This window comes from Apostichopus japonicus, chromosome 15, assembly GCF_037975245.1.
Source record: "Apostichopus japonicus isolate 1M-3 chromosome 15, ASM3797524v1, whole genome shotgun sequence".
NCBI lineage: Eukaryota > Metazoa > Echinodermata > Holothuroidea > Aspidochirotida > Stichopodidae > Apostichopus > Apostichopus japonicus.
The window spans coordinates 26,061,472-26,081,577 of NC_092575.1; the positions used below are offsets into that span (position 1 = coordinate 26,061,472).

At 36.9% G+C, this 20,106-nt stretch overlaps 1 protein-coding gene and 1 long non-coding RNA gene across 3 annotated transcripts; one reads left to right on the plus strand and one right to left on the minus strand.

Annotated features, from left to right (window-relative positions):
* Positions 1 to 94: 94 nt before the first annotated feature.
* On the plus strand, positions 95 to 5,710 carry LOC139981025 (uncharacterized). Its single transcript, XR_011797765.1, has 3 exons — positions 95 to 242; positions 3,862 to 3,973; positions 4,732 to 5,710. It is a non-coding gene; the product is annotated as an uncharacterized lncRNA (long non-coding RNA).
* LOC139981023 (protein moonraker-like) lies at positions 4,727 to 19,880 on the minus strand. Of its 2 annotated transcripts, XM_071993130.1 has the most exons (15): positions 19,791 to 19,880; positions 17,585 to 18,293; positions 16,895 to 17,010; positions 16,366 to 16,428; positions 15,849 to 16,073; positions 14,534 to 14,678; positions 13,790 to 13,894; positions 13,119 to 13,297; positions 11,916 to 12,299; positions 11,090 to 11,218; positions 10,406 to 10,492; positions 9,659 to 9,829; positions 8,913 to 9,052; positions 8,285 to 8,719; positions 4,727 to 7,766 (listed from the first exon to the last, which is right to left on the minus strand). In XM_071993130.1, the coding sequence occupies exons 1-15, from the start codon at positions 19,794 to 19,796 to the stop codon at positions 7,649 to 7,651; spliced, it is 3,012 nt and encodes a 1,003-aa protein (XP_071849231.1). In that variant the 5' UTR covers positions 19,797 to 19,880; the 3' UTR covers positions 4,727 to 7,648. The 2 variants fall into 2 exon arrangements, with proteins under 2 accessions (XP_071849231.1, XP_071849232.1); XM_071993131.1 differs by lacking the exon at positions 10,406 to 10,492.
* Positions 19,881 to 20,106: the final 226 nt, after the last annotated feature.

Consider the following 20,106-nt stretch of genomic DNA (forward strand, 5'->3'; position numbering starts at 1 on the left):
GCCAGTTAGACCCTGTAGTTATTTCCCCCCATTATTACATCACACTTGAAACGCCTGCGCGATGAAATATCGTTGCGCGCGCCTCTCAAAGATTTCGATCTAGATATAGCTAGCTACATGTTTAGCAGATTTTATTCAAGTGATTCTGGTAATTCACTTCGCTTAAAAATGTGGCTCACAAGGGTGCTGTTAGCCCATAAATTTTATCCCAAAAAGTCAACACCGGGAAAACAATGGATAGGGTAAGGTTTTCTACATGGTATCGATTATAGGAAACGATATAGAGTATTCTGTATGCCGTCCTCGGATTCCAAATTGAGTATATTGCTATTTGTCATAACCGGCAGTAGGCTAATTCGTAGCCTAACGTTAGGCATAGGCTAACTTGAATGCGAAGTTAGGCCTGCCACTGTACACTAAGTAATGCTAGTAATAGCTAGCCAAAAAGCTTAGCCTAACGCGATTAACTATTATGCACTGTAAGGTAGGTTTGTGATTTAAGCTTACATACTAACTTTGGCCTAATGTTAGGCCCAAACTATACTGTATCATGCAGCTTTTTTTTAACCGAGTGTTAACAGTTTTGAGAAGGCTATTACTAGGAAGTAGGCCATAAAACAAATGACTGCACACACCAATGTCGGCTAGCCTAACTTGAGGTTAGGCTTAGATTAAGACTTGTAATTCTCAATCCGCCTATGCCCTATGGGGCACACACTAAGCAATCTAACTTCTGAGCTTGCTGAGAGGCATAAGCTAGGATGTGTAGTCACATAATTCATGGTGCATTGTAAAAGGACATATTCCTTGCCTTACTTAGGTGAGGTTAGGCTAGTTGAGTCTAGACTATAGTTTAACAACCTTTCCTCTTAAATACATCATGTACAGTACCGCTCACGTATAACTCCGGGTAGACATATACTCTACGTTTATCTACGCGATTATACGATGATATACGTTTCTGTACGAAACTTTCTACGCGGTGTCTACGCGGCGTCTACGCCGTGTCTACGCGGCTTAGGGCTTCGCTCTAGTGCCCCTGAATAGGGATTATACACGCGTAAAGAAGTACAATCTCGTATAATCTGTAAAGGTAGGGTTTTGGCAGCCGCTTTACATAGCAGAGTTCTATGGGTTAGAATAAACTGTGATGAAGAAAAGAGTCGGTAAACTCAGTATCGCACCAAGCCCAAATAATGACTTTCCAAAATATTCAACCACAGAGTTAGCATATACTTAGGCCGATAAGAATAAGAGTAACAAAGAAAACAGCGCTACTAGGAGCACAAACGATCGATACAATCAGTGCAAAACTTTAGCAAGGGAACTATATTAATTACGACAATGTGCCCCAGTCTGTTATTATTTATGCGAGTTCCTCCCATTAGGCATTAAATTGAATGTAGGTAACAATCTATGAGAACTAGGTAGGCATTGGCCAATCCTACCTCTTAGCCTAAATCGCAAGATACGTTGTATACACCTCGCAAGAAAACCACGATAACCTTAAATGAAAAAACAATATTTTGCACTTGAAGATCTGACTTCCCCCAAAATGCAGTGATAAGGTTTACACTCAGTACTTCTTAATACATTGAGATTCCAATTACTAGTCAAAAATATTTTCTGAAGAAAAACCTTACGATATTTATCACAAATATTGATGCTTAGATAAGTGCTTCCTCACAATCAACGAGCTGCCCCGAAATTCGCTCCGCTTATGTAAAACTTCTATATAACACGTGGAAAAACCTGAGTTTTTACACACATAATTCCCATTGACATTGGTCACGGAACACAATTAGGTCATCGACATTCGAACTTGCCCAAGTTCATCGCACCATGGGAACGACACAACACATTGAACACGATGGTACATTTTCCCGCCATCTGGACGCCGAGTGTAAATTTTGGTGTAATATGCAAATTATTAATGGTACTGTACTGCGCGGTTAAAACTTAAAAAGATTGCGACACACATATTTTGGGAAGCTGTTGTAGAAGTAACTTTTGTATCGAATGTAAAGTACTGTAAGGTAGTATAATTTATAAAAGACGGTTTTCTTCAGGTGGTAAGGAAAAGGGGTGTTTCGGTGAGCTCAATCTCTTTGTATAGTATTTGGATACTTAAAATGACGATGTACAGTGATGTACATGCAGTTTCTATTTCTCTTTTAGTAAGCTCTACTTAGCATTTTTATCCTCTGTGGATCTTTATTGGAATAAATACGAAATGTATTGTTTGACGCCAGTATTTAACGGTGAGCATTTCTTAAATTGTTGACTGAGCTTCAAAATCCATTTTCCAAAAAGTTGGTTTTCTTGAAGGTTTTATAAAAACGACATACAGCTAGGGTATAAAAATATTAACTTAACCACATAAACAAGAGTTGTTCTATCCAAATAAAATACATGTTTCTCGTACTGAGATCTGAAAAAAAAACAGGCGGCCATTTTCTTCTTTTCATGCGCTGATACTACAGTAGTTTGGAAGATGTGGCAACCTTTACAAAATAATGTTTAAGGATAGTTTAGATTTCTTGTAATCCAAATAGAGACTCGGGAATCAGGAAAAAGGAGGCCCCTTGCGCGGACGAGAAACATGTTTTGTTTTTAACCGGACCTGCTTCAAAGTTGTTGGGTGGAATTTTTTTTTTTCATTCTGTTGGAACCAACGGTAAATTATATAGAAAATTGACACCAGAAACGCTCAGTAATTCTTTATTATTTCTTCAAAATGTTGCCAACTATTCAAAGTAAACTTATCCTCCGTGGAACAAAACCTCTTCAACTGAAAAAAAAGTCCGGAAAAGAATCACTGAATAGAAACCCAATTAACGAAAACCAGTTTAGTTCTTTGCCGGCAAACACTTTACCTGCCCTTTTACTGCTAGGTGAATAACACAACTTAAACTACGATGTAAGGAACAGCTGTTTCAAACATCTCACTAATTCTTTCGGCCACTTTAACCCCTATTCATTGAGCACAATAGCATTTCCTGCGTATAAACTCGTAGAGGGATTATACGCGGCGTCTACACGGCAATTTGTTTGTCAACGAGTGTACTTGTTTATACGTTTTTATACGATTCTGTGCGCGTACACATGTCCAGTTATACGTGAGCAGTACGATAGTAATGCCTAATGGTGTGTGAACAAGGAATTGTTGCAAAGAGAGGTAGGCCAGGCTAATTAAATTTGAAAGAAGTAAATGTGTAGGTGGGTTTTTTGAAGTCTTCGTGGTAAACAATAGTAAACAACCATTGAAGACACCCTTTTCCTACAATTACAGAAAAATAGGGAAAGAAATTAATTCAAGGGTTGCTCTGGAATTCAACTAAACTTGATCAGTTTGTTGTGATAATCCAATAATTCAGATAAGGAATTGGTTTAAATGGCCATTGGTATGATAGTTGTATATTTTAGCTTATTTTAGCCTATTTTGAGGTGTTTCAATTTATTGATCAATACAGAGCTACAAGAAGCATCTTAAGTGAGTTTTAAGAAGGCTATCTCATTATTTCTAATTGCCTTCAATTTGCCAAAACATCAGATTTTACAAATATCCTTATCATCTGTACACTTTCACCAAATTTTGATAATCAGAATGATGACCATGGTTGAATTTTTAACTCCAACCTCATGTTCACAGTACAAACAGTGTGGCCATTCTGCCCTGTGCCCCTGTGAGCTAAACACACTACTCACAGACGAAGTACATTTGAGTTTTAATATAAAATTTTCCTCCTGGATTCTTTTCATTTTCTTAAAACTCTTGTCATTAGATTTTGCATACATCTTAAAACTTTTACAATTCCAACCTTCACAAAGAAATGTTAATTTTTTCACTTTTGTCAACAGTAAACATCGACGGTATCGACATGTCACAGATTCTATGCTTGCCAATATGCAGAAAAGGTTGGCAATTGAACAGGAAAATGCAAGGCACCTAAGCACACCATATTTATCAAAGGTAAGAACACCGTTTCTTTATTTTTAAGAACAAACTTCAAAAAAGTTTGAAGGGAAGATTTCGAGGCAGTAGAAGAAGTTATGTGACAATCCTCGCCCATTTGATCTCTGGCGTTCTCGCCACCAACCTATTAAATCCTGCCTTTACTTCTTACCAGTAACAAGGTTCTAACCTGATAGTATATTTGCATACATGATACATGTCTTGTTTTCATTCATACTTGTCTTACAGGCCTTTTAACAAATTTCTACAACCAAATTTTGTACCATTTAAGGTCTTTTCAGACAACCTAATTTCAAGTACAGGTGGTTCAGCAAACAACCTCAAAAATGCCTAAGCAAATATCAGCCCTGCAAATTGAACAGTGGCAAATATGTTCCTGGACTGCACCTGAAGCAATCTTCCACTTATCAGTGCTTCTGTCTGATTAATACTAATCTGATTAAGACTGGTTACCCTTTCTGTGATTGCAAATTACTTTATGTGTTGGATATTATTGTGGTGGGGTTGATCCTTTTACACAAGATGCAGGAAACAGGCAAGCAAAGAAACAGGTTATTTTGAAACTAGAGAATTTGTATTTTGTTGGATTGTACACAGTATAAATGAATAGTGCAATGAAAAACTGAACTAAATAATCTCAAAAACTTTGCCGCTCTAAAATGTCACATTCTGTTATCCATTTCTTCAGAAAATTTGTTTTAAACACCTTTTACTCTCTCTCTCATAAAAGGCTGTTTTTAATTATTCTCACACAGGAAGAATCTTTTCGTCACATGTGGCCCCTGAAAGCAGCAAAGACAGATGCATTCATGAAGGAAAAGTATTTTGCAAAAGTGAAACCCCACAAGACGATGGAAGAACATCTCGCATTCCTAAAGACGACAAGAACTTGGTAGGGGAATTTCCCAAGGTCAGCTGTGACTGGTCAATGTCTCCACATCTGGGACGAAGATGGAGAAAGGAAGAGAGACAGAGGAACAACTTTGTCGTGAGATGGTTATATATGCGGAACTGAGGCGAGATGAGAGTTCGTACAACATGGATAGAAAGAAATGTTGATAAGACATGTGTGTAGTGGATGGTGGCTGGACAATTTTTATAACAAATATTTAATAGTGAACTAAATACTATCTGTACTCTCTGTAATCTAAACTGGCACAGTCTCAAGTATAGTCATCTTGGATAAGATTCATAAATATCAGAAATTAATTGTGGTAGGATGATGGATGAAAGCATTCTCATGATACCTTGATTGATGAGTTGAACTACTTGGTGACATATGTGTCTAGATTGAGGGGTACACATTAGAATGAAGGACCACAAAGGTAGTGTGTGTGCCAATGAAAAGTGTCAAAGTAGAGCAGAATTCATGGTTTGTAATAAACTCTTTATATCAACGGCTTGAAGGAAATGTTATTGTGATTATTGTGATTTGTGTAATCAAAACACTGACTCGCAGCCTCCCAAATAAACAAGTGTGTCACAGCCTGCCAGATAAACAAGTTGTTGCAGCCTGCCAGAAAAACAAGTAATACTTCTTGTGCTGTAGAGGGATATTTCTCGCTTTGAAATATTGTTACATAGTGTAAGATTATTTCACATGTGCAAAAGGAAGTTGTACAGGTGTGTTGCTCGAGAAATGCGAGCTTATTAAAAGCGGTAAAATATGGAAAAATAAGCTCTCCTCTCTTGTGCTGATTTGTACAGAATAAAACAAAAGATTATAAACATTAATGTAATGTTTGCATCCTATCTCTTGTTTTATAATACTTTGGGGATTCACTATAGTTATTTTGCTCCAGACCACATTGGTCTCTTGCAAAAGTATAAAGTCAAGGGGAAGCTGCAGTCTTTTGAAAATGTTGATCTCCAGGGCTAGTTGGAAGCTTATGTTGGTTGGGTGAGAATTTTGTTGCTAAATATCATCCCTGTGAACTTAGCACACCATACACTGTTAAAGAAGTCATCTTGATGGTCCCAGTACATGACAGGTAATTGTATTCCAGCTTCTTAACAATATATATGTTGTCACTTCAGGGTGTCTCGTCAAGGATGATGTTAAATGCAGATTCTTCTATCTTCTGAAGTAGACCGGTAGTAATTCTCCTGCCTGGTTGTGGCAGTAAGTCCCTTCCACACCCTGTTCCCCGAAGGCATTAATAACTAGAATATGCAACGTTACAACATTGCCAACTTTTTCAACCACTTCACATATTTTCATGACTGACTTCGACAGAAAGTACAACTTCTGGTTCCCAAATACTAAAACAGGTTGTGAAAATCATTCCTCATCCTCTGTTATCTTACACTCAGCAAAGAGGAAGACAGCTGATAAAATGACGACAGCTGATGAGTTTTGTCATGTGGACAATGCTTCTTTACATCGAGTAAAGTGATTTCTTTACACCATGTAAAGTATGGCCATTCAAGGTCTTGTTAAAGGCTTTACACATCGACTCAAATGCACTTGTCTGGGCAAAAGACATCCCTCAGGTAGGGGTGACTAGAAGTTGACAGAGAACTTGACATGTAATGATCGAAATGTTATAATAACAGGAAAAGGAAATAAGGATATATTGGTCAACATTCTGTGAAAGAGAATTCATGACAGGGACATCACCAGGTCACTTTTGAAAGGTCACTTTTGAGATTCAATTAACAGGTGTGTGCATCAAGAGACTAAAGGAACATACTTTATGAGAAGATGCATAATTTATTATTATTGAAATTACATAAACAAAATAGGGAATATTCTTTAATATATATACAATAATACTGTTGGTTTATTTTCTGACATATATCAATAGTTTAAAAGGGTTTGAAATTGGATGATGCTTGTTCAATTTCATTCAAATGCAATCCTTGATAGGTCCACTTCTGTTGTTTCTCAAAATGTGTAACACGTTACCCTCTCCCAGACCCTTGAAAAAACAATTTCATTACTAATGATATGAGTTTATCAGAGATCATCTGAACCATAAATTTACTTTATGCTATACAGGACAAAACTAGTGACTATGGTCAGTAACAGATTAACACCCTCCGTGACCCCATAAAGGCAGCATATGCACCTCCTTCCCCTCTCCATACCTTTAGTTCTGTAACAGATTAACACCCTCCATGACCCCATAAAGGCAGCATATGCACCTCCTTCCCCTCTCCATACCTTTAGTTCAGTAACAGATTAACACCCTCCGTGACCCTATATAGGTAGCATATGCACCTCCTTCCCTTCCCCTCCCCATACCTTTAGGTCTTTCTGAGGCAATACCCAAAAATGGAAAGTTGGTTTCTCTTGAATGGAAGTATGCAAAGAAAGCCCTTGATCTTGGGGGGGGGGGGGTGGAGAGGTGCTCGGTAACTGCACCAACCTGCCCATTGGATGATCTGCAACTGACTACAGTCAAATTGCTACAAACTAATATTGCCTTTCTCAGAGAGACAGAGAAATGTTACTGTGACTTGGCACATTGAATTTTTCAGAAACAGCTAAATAATTTGAACATAAAAAACTTTGGAAGGCGGCCTGCAGGGGTAGTGCAGATTACTTTTGATCATGGTTAATCTGCTATATTGAACATATGTAAATTTGTTCATCTGGAATCATGGATATACCCAAGCATTATGTCAAAAAGCGGCTGCACGGTTTTAAATTCTATAAACTGCTAGCTGTTAACTTGTTTTGTCTTCAAATTCAGCTTTGTAAAGTGCATCCATAAACCCGCCACTGAAATCTGTTAATTCTTCGGCAACATCTTGTAAAATGCCATCCACAAGATCATCGGAGACTCTGAAGAAAAAAAATATAAGAAGAATATCACGAAGGGTCCACCCTGAATTATGGTTGGAAGTACAAGCGACACTTTAACAACTGGTACGAGCACATGAGCAGTGCACAACTGAAGGTTTAAAAAGGAAAGCTCTGTTAGATGTGGCATAAACAAGAGAATTTTGTATAACCATCTTGTTATTATTATTTTAGTAATTGAATAATGGAAGACTGACTTGGAAATAAAATTTGAGATCATAGAAAACGGCAAATGTATGGCTAGAATAGGAAATCGAACCAGAGGTCACTGGATAGACCCTTGTTCTAGCCATAACTTTCTGCGCTCTTTTCCAAATTAATATTTTGGCATTATTTATTTGGATATAACAAAGCTGCCTCAATTATTCAGTCTTTCATTCCTTGCCTATGGCCAAAAAGAATCTATGCGGTGGTGATGGCATGGCTCATGTATGTGTGTGTATGTAATGGTAACCAGTAGACAACTCTACAATTCCAAAACGTATCAAAACTGCTCTTACTCAGATATAAGTTTCCACGGATCAAACTCTCCATACTCTAAGTGAGACTTCCTCTTCAGATGATTTTGGAAGATCCTTCTGTTTTCTTGAACGCTCTTCTCCACATCCGAGGGTACATTTATTTTAAACCGACTTTGAGGGGATCTACTCCAAGCATGGAGAGGTTCCTGTCTAGGGGAATGTTGTTCCTCTATTGATGAAGAAGGGCTTCTTTCTGAGTCGTCGCCTATGACCAAAGAGGAGCGACAAACCCCGATGACCCGAGAGTGACCGTCGATCACCTGAGATGAGTCACTGTCTGTGACCTGTGATGGGTCATCACCAACGAGGTGATATTCTACCATGCCAGGATCAGATATTGCAATAGTTCTACCAGATGGTGCAGTCCTTGTGGTATAATGTATACCAGTGTGCTTTACTGGTGGTTCTTCAAGCCTTCAGTCAAAGAAGAGAAAAAACACAAGAGAATACAATCGTTCAAACAACCCTATTAAAGCGATAGTGAAAATCTGTTGTTTGCTATTATAAACTGCAAAGAATATTTTCTTTCTACTTGAACTACTCGATCAGAATTTTTGAAATAATTTCCAGAAGATTCTATAAACGAAGTATTCTACCTTCAACTAACCTTTCCAGAAGATCGCCCTCTAACGGCGTGCCCATGAACAGTTCATCCCCAACTTTCTTATCGTGTCTTTCCACGTCTCTGGTCAGAGGGTCGTGATAGGATACCCGTTTCCATCTTCTTCGTATTCTATCTTCTTCCGCCTTGTAGAAATAAAGCAAATTACACAGATAGGGGAAGAAAAAAATAAACTAATATCCTACTTTCTCAAAATTGTCTACACAAGAAGAACAAATTTTTCACACACTAGTCCTTTAATCATCACCATGGTGATCATTTACTGCAGTAAATGAAGGAAATTTTATGGTTTGCTCTACTCCCAGAAAAGCCTTCAGAAAGTTCAGAGACGACTAATTTTCTTCTCAAACTACCAAATCTTTCAGATTAATCATAGCAAAATCATAAATGTATATCATGTGGATTATTATTTACAGATGTTTGGCGGACACACACACACACACACGCAGTCATACTTATACAGCCAATTGAAAACAATCAGGTTGTGAATTGGAGAACCTGCAATATCTAAAATGTTAGCTACGATAGTTTGCAACCTCAAACTCTAACCTGGATAATGATACAACCATCAGATTCTTGCAAACACATATACCACATCATCCACATATACATACACACACACACTCTCATACACATATATACATACACACACATACCCTCACACACATATACATACACACACATACCCTCATCCAAACACACATACTCAAGGAATCATTGACTGGATCTACCTCCATCCTCTCCAGAGTTTGCAGCATGGTTTCATACGTAGGTTTGTTCTCCAGGCTACCAGCTAACCTCTCTGCTTCATTTTGTCTCTTCATCTCCTCCACCTCTTGTACTGTATCCTCTAAAACATCCTCCAGGAGTAGCTCACTAAGTAGACCAGCCTGGTCTGTAACCTGGAAAACAAGAAGAACACATGTAATGATGTATAGCTCACTGAGTAGGCCAGCCTGGTCTGTAACCTGACTAGTATAGTTTCAATTTGCTTTTCATATGTGATTAATATTAATGTGCAAAAATGACAGGGGTATGAAATGTAGGGAACTGAATCGTGATCCAATTGTTCATTAACATTCATTTGTTGAAAACGTCAAAGAGAGTTTGATATAAACTGAAATCTGATTTATTGCAAAACAGCAAAAATTACCCATTAAACCCCTCAGTTACCTGCATGAAAATTCAGGAATTTAGAAACAAATTCTTTCATCAAATGTAATTCAAATTAGTCAAAGAATGGTTGAAAATTCACTACGGTACCTCCTCAGACCAGATTCAAGTTGTTCACCTAACCACAGTGAAGCACAATTTGTATTTCCATGGTAACATCCAATATGTCATCAACGACGCTCAGACAGAAACAATATATTTATCAATTCTTGGGATATTGTCATTCCCTCTTCTTCAGCAGTGGTTTTAATCTTACCTAAAATAGAAAACTTATCTTCTAAATATGTCTTTGCAGTAAAACAAACCTTGTCAGTCATTTTTCTTGATAATTTTTGCTGTACCGTTGGCTCAGGCTGTGTCCTTTGCCACGTCTCCTGCTTGGACACGATATCCTGAACAAAATTAAAAAGAAAACTACATACAAGTACTTAGTTTGTTTGAACATTTTTATTGAAAGGTTTTTTGATCCCCTGTTATCTTAACCTAAAAGATAATAGCAAAAAAAAAAATCAAATATGAGAACTTGCTTGGTTGTATGAGCCCTTGCTTGAACTTCTTTTTTGTGCAGAGAAAAATGAAAGAAAAATATGATGATGGTGTTTATGCAACACTCTTTTTGGGATGAGGCCCCCATTTTTTTCGTTCTTAGTGTCATAATCCCTCAGAAAATCAAAGCTAGAAGTATTTTGTTAGTGTGATCAATTAATTATAAACATATTGTAGCAATACCCTGTACCTTTAATACGATTCACACTGATCAAAATTCATCTCATTTGTTCGGGGCTGTTTCATGACAATACATAATAAACACAAACAATATAGACAACATAAACAATATATAGCATGCATAGTTGTGCAAGGAAGTGTTCTTCTAAGAAACCTCATTGCTTTTGAACTAAGTAGAACACTCTAAACTTAACGAATAACCAGACTCCATGAACTCTTTCTATTACACATTCCGTAAAGAAAGAAATGTATTATAAACTTACTTCAGCTTTCTCTAGGAGTGGTTCAAGCCTCTTTAATATTCGTCTCTCTGCCTCCGTGATCATGGACTCTGCGTCCTTTGACTTCTGGGTGCTGCTACCATGGTAACTCAATCTTTCATTACAGTCATCCTAATCAAAAACGAGAAATTGGTAACAAGTCAGAATAAATGTATTCGGACTTGCACAGTGATTCCAATATTTGTACTATATACTTCTATTCTCGGGAAATCATGTTTCGCTCAGATTCTGTGTAGCATATCTCACGGTCCTAATGTTTCTTCTCTGTTAAACAATTCTATAATTTTAACGCACTAAACTGCTACACATCTTCACAATTGCATAGCAATTTGCAGTGTGATTCAGGAAAGATTATTCCCTGATTCTTGCATGCTGTCTATAGTTTTAATCGTGGATTTGTAATTTTACTTTGGGCCATTTTGGAACCTAGTTCATAGTTACCAGTGCAGACCTAAGTACTCGTATTAATGTAATAGAGACTTTGTACCCGTACTCCAACTCATACCAAAGGATTGCCTACTTGTACTCATAATCATGCTGTTGTAACCATACTAAAAGGCCGCATGGAGATGATTGGATGGTGGAAAATTATACAAAGTCAAACTGAGAGATGACTCCTTTATTGAACAGCTCATAAAAATGTCAATCAAAACAGGGACTTCAACTGGAAAAAGTGTTGACAATCAAAAGAGAGACTTTATATGATCATAACATATTGAGACGACATGTGGAACATCATTTAGCTATTTAACATGCTGACAATCACTGAGAGTACCTGCTACTGGACAAGAAATCAACAATTACTAACCTCTCTTAACCAATCAAAGTCTCTCGCATCATCAAGTCTCTCAGATCTTTCTCTTTGAAGTAATTCTCCTCTAGTCAATTCAACATTGTTAATATCTTCTGCTTCGTCTTCGAACAAAACCCTCTTTGTCCTGGGAAGACCCCTCTTTAACTCTTCTTCTTCTCCTTCATTCTCTTCTGGCTCCAGCTTTCTCTGTGTTGGTGACCTGTGAGAACTATGAGGTGATCCAGGTGGTGCCCAAGGAGGTTTCTGATCTGGTTTTGCCTCCTCTGTGTTCCTCTGTGTTCTAACCTCTGTTGCCTTCAATTTGGATGCTTTGGTTGCTTGTTGATAGTGGGCATTGCTTGTCAAATGTCTCCCTTTATTATCTTGACTTTGAGATGCCTACGTGTTAGAAACAAACAAAATCACAAGTTGTGAAAGAAGATTTATAAAGACAAGTGACAACCAGAATGAAAACATGCTGCTCATTGTGTTGATTGACAGGATACACTCCATGTATGTAGTGATGAAAGCAAGATCAATAATTGCCTTGTAAAGTTATTAATCATACAAACTTGTAACCTTAATAATGCAATGCCACACCTCGTCATAAATACACGTTATCAATTGCAAGTCACAACAGCATGTATAGGTGGTCTACCAATATCACCAAACAAAGTTTGAAGAAATTCCAACATGTGGTTGCTAAGTTACTGTAATTTGAAGATTTTGACATTTGACCCTGTGACCTTATTAATATTCATGATATGAGCACCAAAGTCCATAGGGTTTATCAACTCATTAGTGACCACCCACCCACCAAGTATGGCAGTGATCAATCATTCCCTTGTTGACTTATCGTGCATACAAACTAAAGTGTCTCACACACACACGCACCCAGGTGTGTTTTACATTCAGACCGAGGACCCCATTGTTTTTTCCATTGCTCAAATCCACGTACCCTAACCTTAAAAATAACCCCATAACAATAGAATTCTTTCAAGGACGTGGTGATTCTTTAGAAATCACATCAGAGGACCTGCAATTTTTCTGTTCAAGTCCTCCGTCAGAATACAAAACAAGTGCACATACGCACACACACGAACCTGACTACAAAGGTTCCTTTGCTTTCAACAAGGAAGCAAAAACTAACCCTCCCATAGAAAAGATTCCAAATCTACAGCAGAAATCCATGTGCAGGTGTATGAGTGGTAGAGTTACCTTTGACTTTGAAGGTAACAGAACTCCTTTTCTTCCTCTTAACAATGGTCTCTTCTTCTGAGTGAGAGGCTTTGTCTTGTTAGAATTCTCCCTCTTGTTATAATTTGGTTCTTCGACTCTCATCAAAGCTTCCAGACCTGCTTTGATCGCTGCAATTCTCTCTGGGGAGCCTGGTGTTGCTAGAAATCAAAAATAGAAAGGGCATTTTATTTACTGGCATAACCAGGAATGTAGTTGAGGGGCCCTGGCAGAGACGAGGAGGTGTTTTTAGGGATTGTAAAGTCCTTTTTATGCTTAAATGGAATATAGTTTAAATCTAATAACAAGAAATCAAATACATGGCCAAGTAAGTACCCACTTGCAGTACCCTCCAAACCCACATCCCCCCACCCCTTCCAATCATCTGTCATATTGCTACTGTAAGATAAGAAAAAGTAGGAACAAGAGGACACACAAATGTCATGCTTGTATTCATTCTGTAACATCTGATATTTCTTGACTTTTGGTGAATAATATTTTATGATACATGTCGACATATTTTCAGGTAAACTTTTGATCTTTTCTTGTGAAAGTTGCCACATTTCTACAAGTTTAAGCAAGCACATCTTCCCTCCATTTTAGTCTCTTGCTTCCCTTTGGATGGTTTTCTCCAACCTGTTACATATTTATACCTATTTGTTTGACAACATCAGATCTGAGCCGTTGAGCTGTCCCATACCCTGGAGAAAAACGTCTCTGTGGTGAGAAGTGTTGGGCTTGCTGATGTGGAACGTATTCTATCAAAATAAATGGTACAAAGGTTATTTGCAATGTTTGTATCTGATCATGAAAGACAGCAGTAAGATTATAAAACAATATTTCATTTACCAATTAAAAAAAAGACATTGAGGTTTGTCATCTTTAAAGAAACCAAAATGGAAATAAAGAATTAAATTTGGCATGACTTACTTGAGACGATAAAAGAATAAAATACATGAATCGATCAATAGTTCAATAAATACAAATTTCATGTTCATGTATGATAAAGATATTAAGCTGTCACAACTGAAATATAAAATGATAAAACTAGTAATTTTATACCAAAGTTTTACAGGAACTTGTAAACCTTTGAAAGAATGGATCAAGCCGGATCGCAAGCCACAAGAAGAAGTAAGTAATGTACTTCATCACCTGAGCTATCAAGGGAGGGAAGATACAGTAATCATGCTTAACAATTTTTAGAAATTTGGCAACTTTCACAAGAAAAGATGAACAAAACAAGAATTATGTAGAGCCTGTGAATGTCACTTTTTTGAGACCAACCTTGACGACTACAACTTATTCTATCGCAGGACAAATTCCAGGTTTCACTGTTTACAGTTCATTGTTGGTCAGCAATCAAATTCATTGTGTAGTGATTTCTAAAATTTACAAACCTTTAAACAGAGGAGACACTGATGGTTGATGATTCTGATCAGAAAAAAGGTTCTTCCCAAATTCAAGTTTTCTTCTGCTGCTGACTGGAGATAGGTTTCTCACTCCTCCTGAGACACCTGATGAATGCCGAGACTTTACTGGAGTCTTTACCAAAGAAAGAAAGGACGATAATGTTAGGCTTGAAAATAAAAACAAAGGTCATCAAGAAATAATTGCACAAAAGACAAAAATGAACTTTCCATCATAATTACATTCATTGTAAAGCTAAGTCATTTGATTTGGCCATAGCTGGGAGAAAAATAGTATGAAAGAGTATGAATTAATTCACGTTACTTCTTTTCCTTTAGTAAGTAGGCGGCTTGGACAGGAATGAGGTAACTATACCAATTCACAAAATATGAATTATGGTGGATTAAATTTGTCCTGGGAGGCAGCATCAAGCAACAACAAGGCGAGTTAAAGAACAACACTGACTTATAAGCGATAAATCGTTAGTGCAAAGTGTCTCAAAGAAGTATGATTTGGTTAACCCTGTCAACATCCCTAATCTTTTTGTAGTTGACTCATGAACCTTATTCAAACACAGGTGCTGTTACCTACTAAACATTAGAAATTCAAACACAGGTGCTGTTACCTACTGAACTTTACAAATTCAAACACAGGTGCTGTTACCTACTGAACATCACCAAATTCAAACACAGGTGCTGTTTAACCTACTGAACATTACAAATTCAAACCCAGGTGCTGCTACCTACTGGACATTAGAAATTCAAACACAGGTGCTGTTCCCTACTGAACATTAGAAATTCAAACACAGGTGCTGTTACCTACTGAACATTACAAATTCAATCACATGTGCTGTTACCTACTGAACATTACAAATGCAAACACAGGTGCTTTTACCTACCGAACATTACAAATTCAAACACAGGTGCTGTTACCTACTAAACATTACAAACTCAAACACAGGTGCTGTTACCAACTGAACATTACAAAGTCAAACACAGGTGCTGTTACCGACTGAACATTACAAACTCAAACACAGGTGTTGTTACCTATTGAACATTACAAATGCAAACACAGGTGCTGTTACCTACTGAACATTACAAATTCAAACACAGGTGCTGTTACCTACTGAATATAACAAATTCCTCCCACATGGAAACCTGTAAAATGTTTTAGAGTTCAGGATGGTTAGGGTCTTCCCAATTTAGTCCGAGCTGTATTCTTAGATAAAAACACTAGTGGTACATTAGTTGACATCAGGGGAATCATCCAACAAGCCTTCCTAAAAAATTTCTGTAAGGAATTTACCTGAAATTTCTCGAATATCGTGAAAATATCATCTGGGATTCCGTTGTGATCAACTTCTAGCTGCCTTGTGCACAGTGAAAGCTTATGGATCAATTGACCCAGTTCTTGGTAGAGTGGTGGCAGTATTCCTTTTTCAGTGACCTGGTCTGGTAGTTGTTGTAGAAATGCCTGCAGGATGCGAACTGCCCCGCGATGAGCAGCAGCTAATCGGGTGAGGATCTGGCTCTGTTGGAATGAAAACAAAATTGAGTACTAAAGTATTAATTAAAGACTTAATTGATAAATCATACAAAGTAAAAATTGGAGGGCATGTGGTAATGGTACATCACTCTTCATTAAATTTCTTTGGAAATAATTTCAAAAATGAATAAAATGTGGTCTAGCTAAACAATGCACATAAAATTCAATTTATGAATTCAAGAGAGTGCTAAGTATGGAATAAACAGACAAAGGCAAGTAAGAATGGAATCCAACATATTCATTTTTAAAACCAACCAAATTATCATTGAAAACTTACTCTCTTGCTGTGTTTGATCTTTGTTGGCCCTGCTTTCTTAAGATCTTCCTGTAATTCTCTGACCTGAAATAGTAAGGAAAATGATAAACAATAAATTAACAAAAAGAATTTATCTTTGCAATATTTCTTTTACACACAAATAAAGGTACAGTAGGCATGTTAATGAATGTTGATGTAATTTTTGTGTTACAAGATGTTGCAAGGTTTAACTGGGTATTGTCTTGTTACCAAATGGAAATTGTCAAGAATAAATCACAAGTATGAAAACATCAAAGCAGAGCTTAAATTGTTGATGTTTTTGTTATCTTTTAGGTTTTTAAAATCGAACCAAGTTCTTACAAATATCAATAATAAGGGATGCATACCCCACATACTACTTTTTGAGTAAAATTTGTCTCTGTTTGACAAGAAATTTCAATCTCATCCTCTTCCAATCCATCAAAAAATAGGAGGGGAAAAAATCCATCTTTCTGCCAAAACAGTAATCTCTGATGGTCTGCAAAGATACAAATATGATAGAAACACTCACTTGTTGTTGCAGGGAGTAGACTAGACGGGATGATCGGTTAGTCTGTTCAGCTCTTTTCACTTTTCTCCTCAAAGTATCTCTTTCATCTTCATCTTGTCGTGTCGGAGACGATTGAACTAAAGAGAGAACGAGAGAAAGAGATGCAAAATAATCTTACATTAAGACCTGCAGTGGTCTTCCAACTATCACAGGATGAAATAAGCTCAAACAAAGCCATGGAGCTTCCACGCTTCTGCAGAGTCTTAATACTGCATCAAGCAATTTCTAAAAATGAAAATCATCCATTACACAATGAATTGACATCTCTATTGAAAACGACTAACTATAATCTATAAAACAAGTCAGTAACTCCCAAATACAGAATACTGTATGTGCTTACAACAAATTCATTTGTATACCAAGCTGCTATTTTTATTCAAAATGGCAAAGTTAAACCTTTATTATAATTTTAATATTCAGTAAATGTGTTTAAATATTTAATTTTCTATACTAATATTCATATTTTAATTTTATGTTAAATGAACGTTTTACTAATTCATCTTCAATTTTTCGTAACATACTTTTTGAATTTTTGATGTCCTTTTTATAAATATTTATATTTATACTGGAAATAAATAAACTGAAACTGAAACAGAGGTTCAACATGCTACAGATTAAAGCAATAAATAATAATACAATATTTTGTCATACCTTCCTTTGTGAGGTTTTCAATTCTCTGTACATAAAATTTCAGCTCGTGCCTCAATTTGTTGATTTCCTTCGTCTGACGACTGTTTGGACTGAGCTTCTCTTTACTGGTCTGATTCTCTTCCATCTGTCCTTTGTTCTCTCTTTTCGCTTCTGTCGATTTTATTGGTGTTGAAGACATGAAAATCTTCTCGGCAGACCCTGGAGGTAGATGACTCAACACTCCTTGCCTGCTGTAATGCACAAGTTTGGTCGGTGGAGTCTGGGTCTTTACAGACTTCTTAAAGACATTTTGGGAAGTTTGTCCGACAGCTAGCTTTGAATTTTTGGTGTACATCGATGCCTTCTTTGTGATCTTTCCTCTCTTTTTCTTCACTTGGGCATTTTGTTTCTTCTTCTTCTTCTCTTCATCTTCCTGGATCACAGCTCGTTGCTGATGAAGCATGTTCTTGATGTCCCGTCTGGCAAGCTGTAAGGCCCATGAGAGTTTTTCTTCAGAAGCCAAACTTAGCTTGACAGAGCTCTTAAGATTTTCATCTTGAGATCCAGGTCTTGTGCCTGGCTTACCACCGACTTTTTCAACGATGATCGGGCCAGGATGCTGATATCTTGTGGTAACATTGGCTGAATTACTAGGAACATTGAGATTAAACTGCAATTGGTTGTTATATTGCATTGCTCCTCCGGATAATACCGTATTCCTATGAATTACCTGAAACATCAGAACAAAGGAGCAAAGATTGTTGCAAACAGTAAGTTTTCATTAAAGGTTATTCACTGACCTATGAAATACATTAAATTCAGGAAAAGCACTGAGCAGGCAGAATTGCAGAATACCCTGCAACTGAAACTTCACCTCATAGCTGCTTACATTATTGTATTGAACATGTTATCACAGATCCAGCATAGCAACACAACTAACTTTGGACGTTTTTCAAGAACTACTAGCCTACTGCACTTAATTCTCACTCATGTATAATGACCACAGACCCTAGGTACAGTAGCAATATAAGAAACTCCGTTGGGACTTGAACTTTAACTAATTGATATCAAGTTTACAAGGTTTTCAGACTGTGAACTCTAGTGATCTTCAAAAGATCTATTTTGACGGCCATACATTAAACAATACCTTAGGGTTCTTCTACTTGCCAAGATGTATCCACATCCCATGAAGTTGATTCACAATGACTGTATAGTTAAAGATTTACAACACAATATGTCAACACAATAACAGCAGTATTACCATGACAGTATCACACATGATGTAGGTCTAGCTGTATATAGTAGGCTTCATAATTGACGCACCTTCGCAATTGACGCACCTTTAAATATTGTACTAGCAACAATACAGCCGGCAACCTAAACTTTTGCAGCAAAGCAGAGAAACATATTTCATGAGTATGAATCCATTCCATTTTCAGGTATGTGCTGATCAAATTGTGTGTTTTTTTAAGCTCTCAAGACCCTCCCCCAGTTTTGCACATTTGGAAATCTTACTCCCTATAAATAACCAAAACTACTGTACCTCAATATGATACCACTACTCTCTGGGACCTGACCTGTCTAAGCTTGGTTAGAGCATAGCATAGCAAACAGCATCCAAAGTCAATGGATGTATACTTACACAAAAGTTACAGTTAGGTTATCGACGAATGTGTCAATTTTGGGGTATGAAAGAATTTGACACAGCAGACACTTTCTGCTCCATTTTACATCGCATAGGCACATAACAATAAATGAGATCATTACATTTCTGAGGAACTACACATATGAAAATTGCATACAGTTCAGTGATTTGGATTTTTCCTTGATAGACATTGTTGATCATCCTCAATTATGAGTCAACCATACTACTGTACGCAGCAAGCAAGACATCAAATAGCTATGGCCTTCATGCAAAAGATTTCCAAGATTCGAGATCAGAAGCGTAATGTTAGGTTATGACATATCACATAACAAGATTGTCGAATAACACAATATTAACATGTACGGATATCCTAAATCGTGGAACTAGTACTAATACATACGTTTTTGTTAGATAAAGTGTACTGTAAGTTTACGTTAAAACTTGGGTCTACGGTATCAATCAAGAACCAACAACCTAAAACCTTATAACTTTGTTGACCCAAGCTATCTGTTTTGGAACAACAGTTGCTAAATTACAAGCACGGTGACTGATTTCCATACAGATTCGTGTATATTAACTCACATTCATAATTGTCAATTCAAATGTTGGCCTAGCTGCTTCTGTACAAAAGTTTCAAAATATAGCGCATACCAAAGACATTTAAAATTCGGCTCGTATGTAGTAAGAAATATTTAATCTTTCCATTAAGCAACAAATACTTTTAATTTAGAAAATAATGCCTTAATTTTGATATAAAATACTATTTTATTATTTTATATGAAAGAAAAAAGGAACAATAGTGTTTTAAATGGTAAATTAAATCAGTAACTTTTACAGGATTGGCGATTGTGTGACGTCACATAGCAACATAAATTAGCATACTGGACACACATATTTG

Bases quoted from the DNA above. Each gene is read 5' to 3' on its own strand.
- LOC139981023 (XM_071993130.1), bottom strand. The intron at 17,011-17,584 runs GTATGACAAAAT...TTCTCTCTTTAG, and splicing joins TGAAAACCTCACAAAGGAAG to TTCAATCGTCTCCGACACGA. The intron at 9,830-10,405 runs GTTTGTTTTACT...CTTGTTTTCCAG, and splicing joins CAAGAAAAATGACTGACAAG to GTTACAGACCAGGCTGGTCT.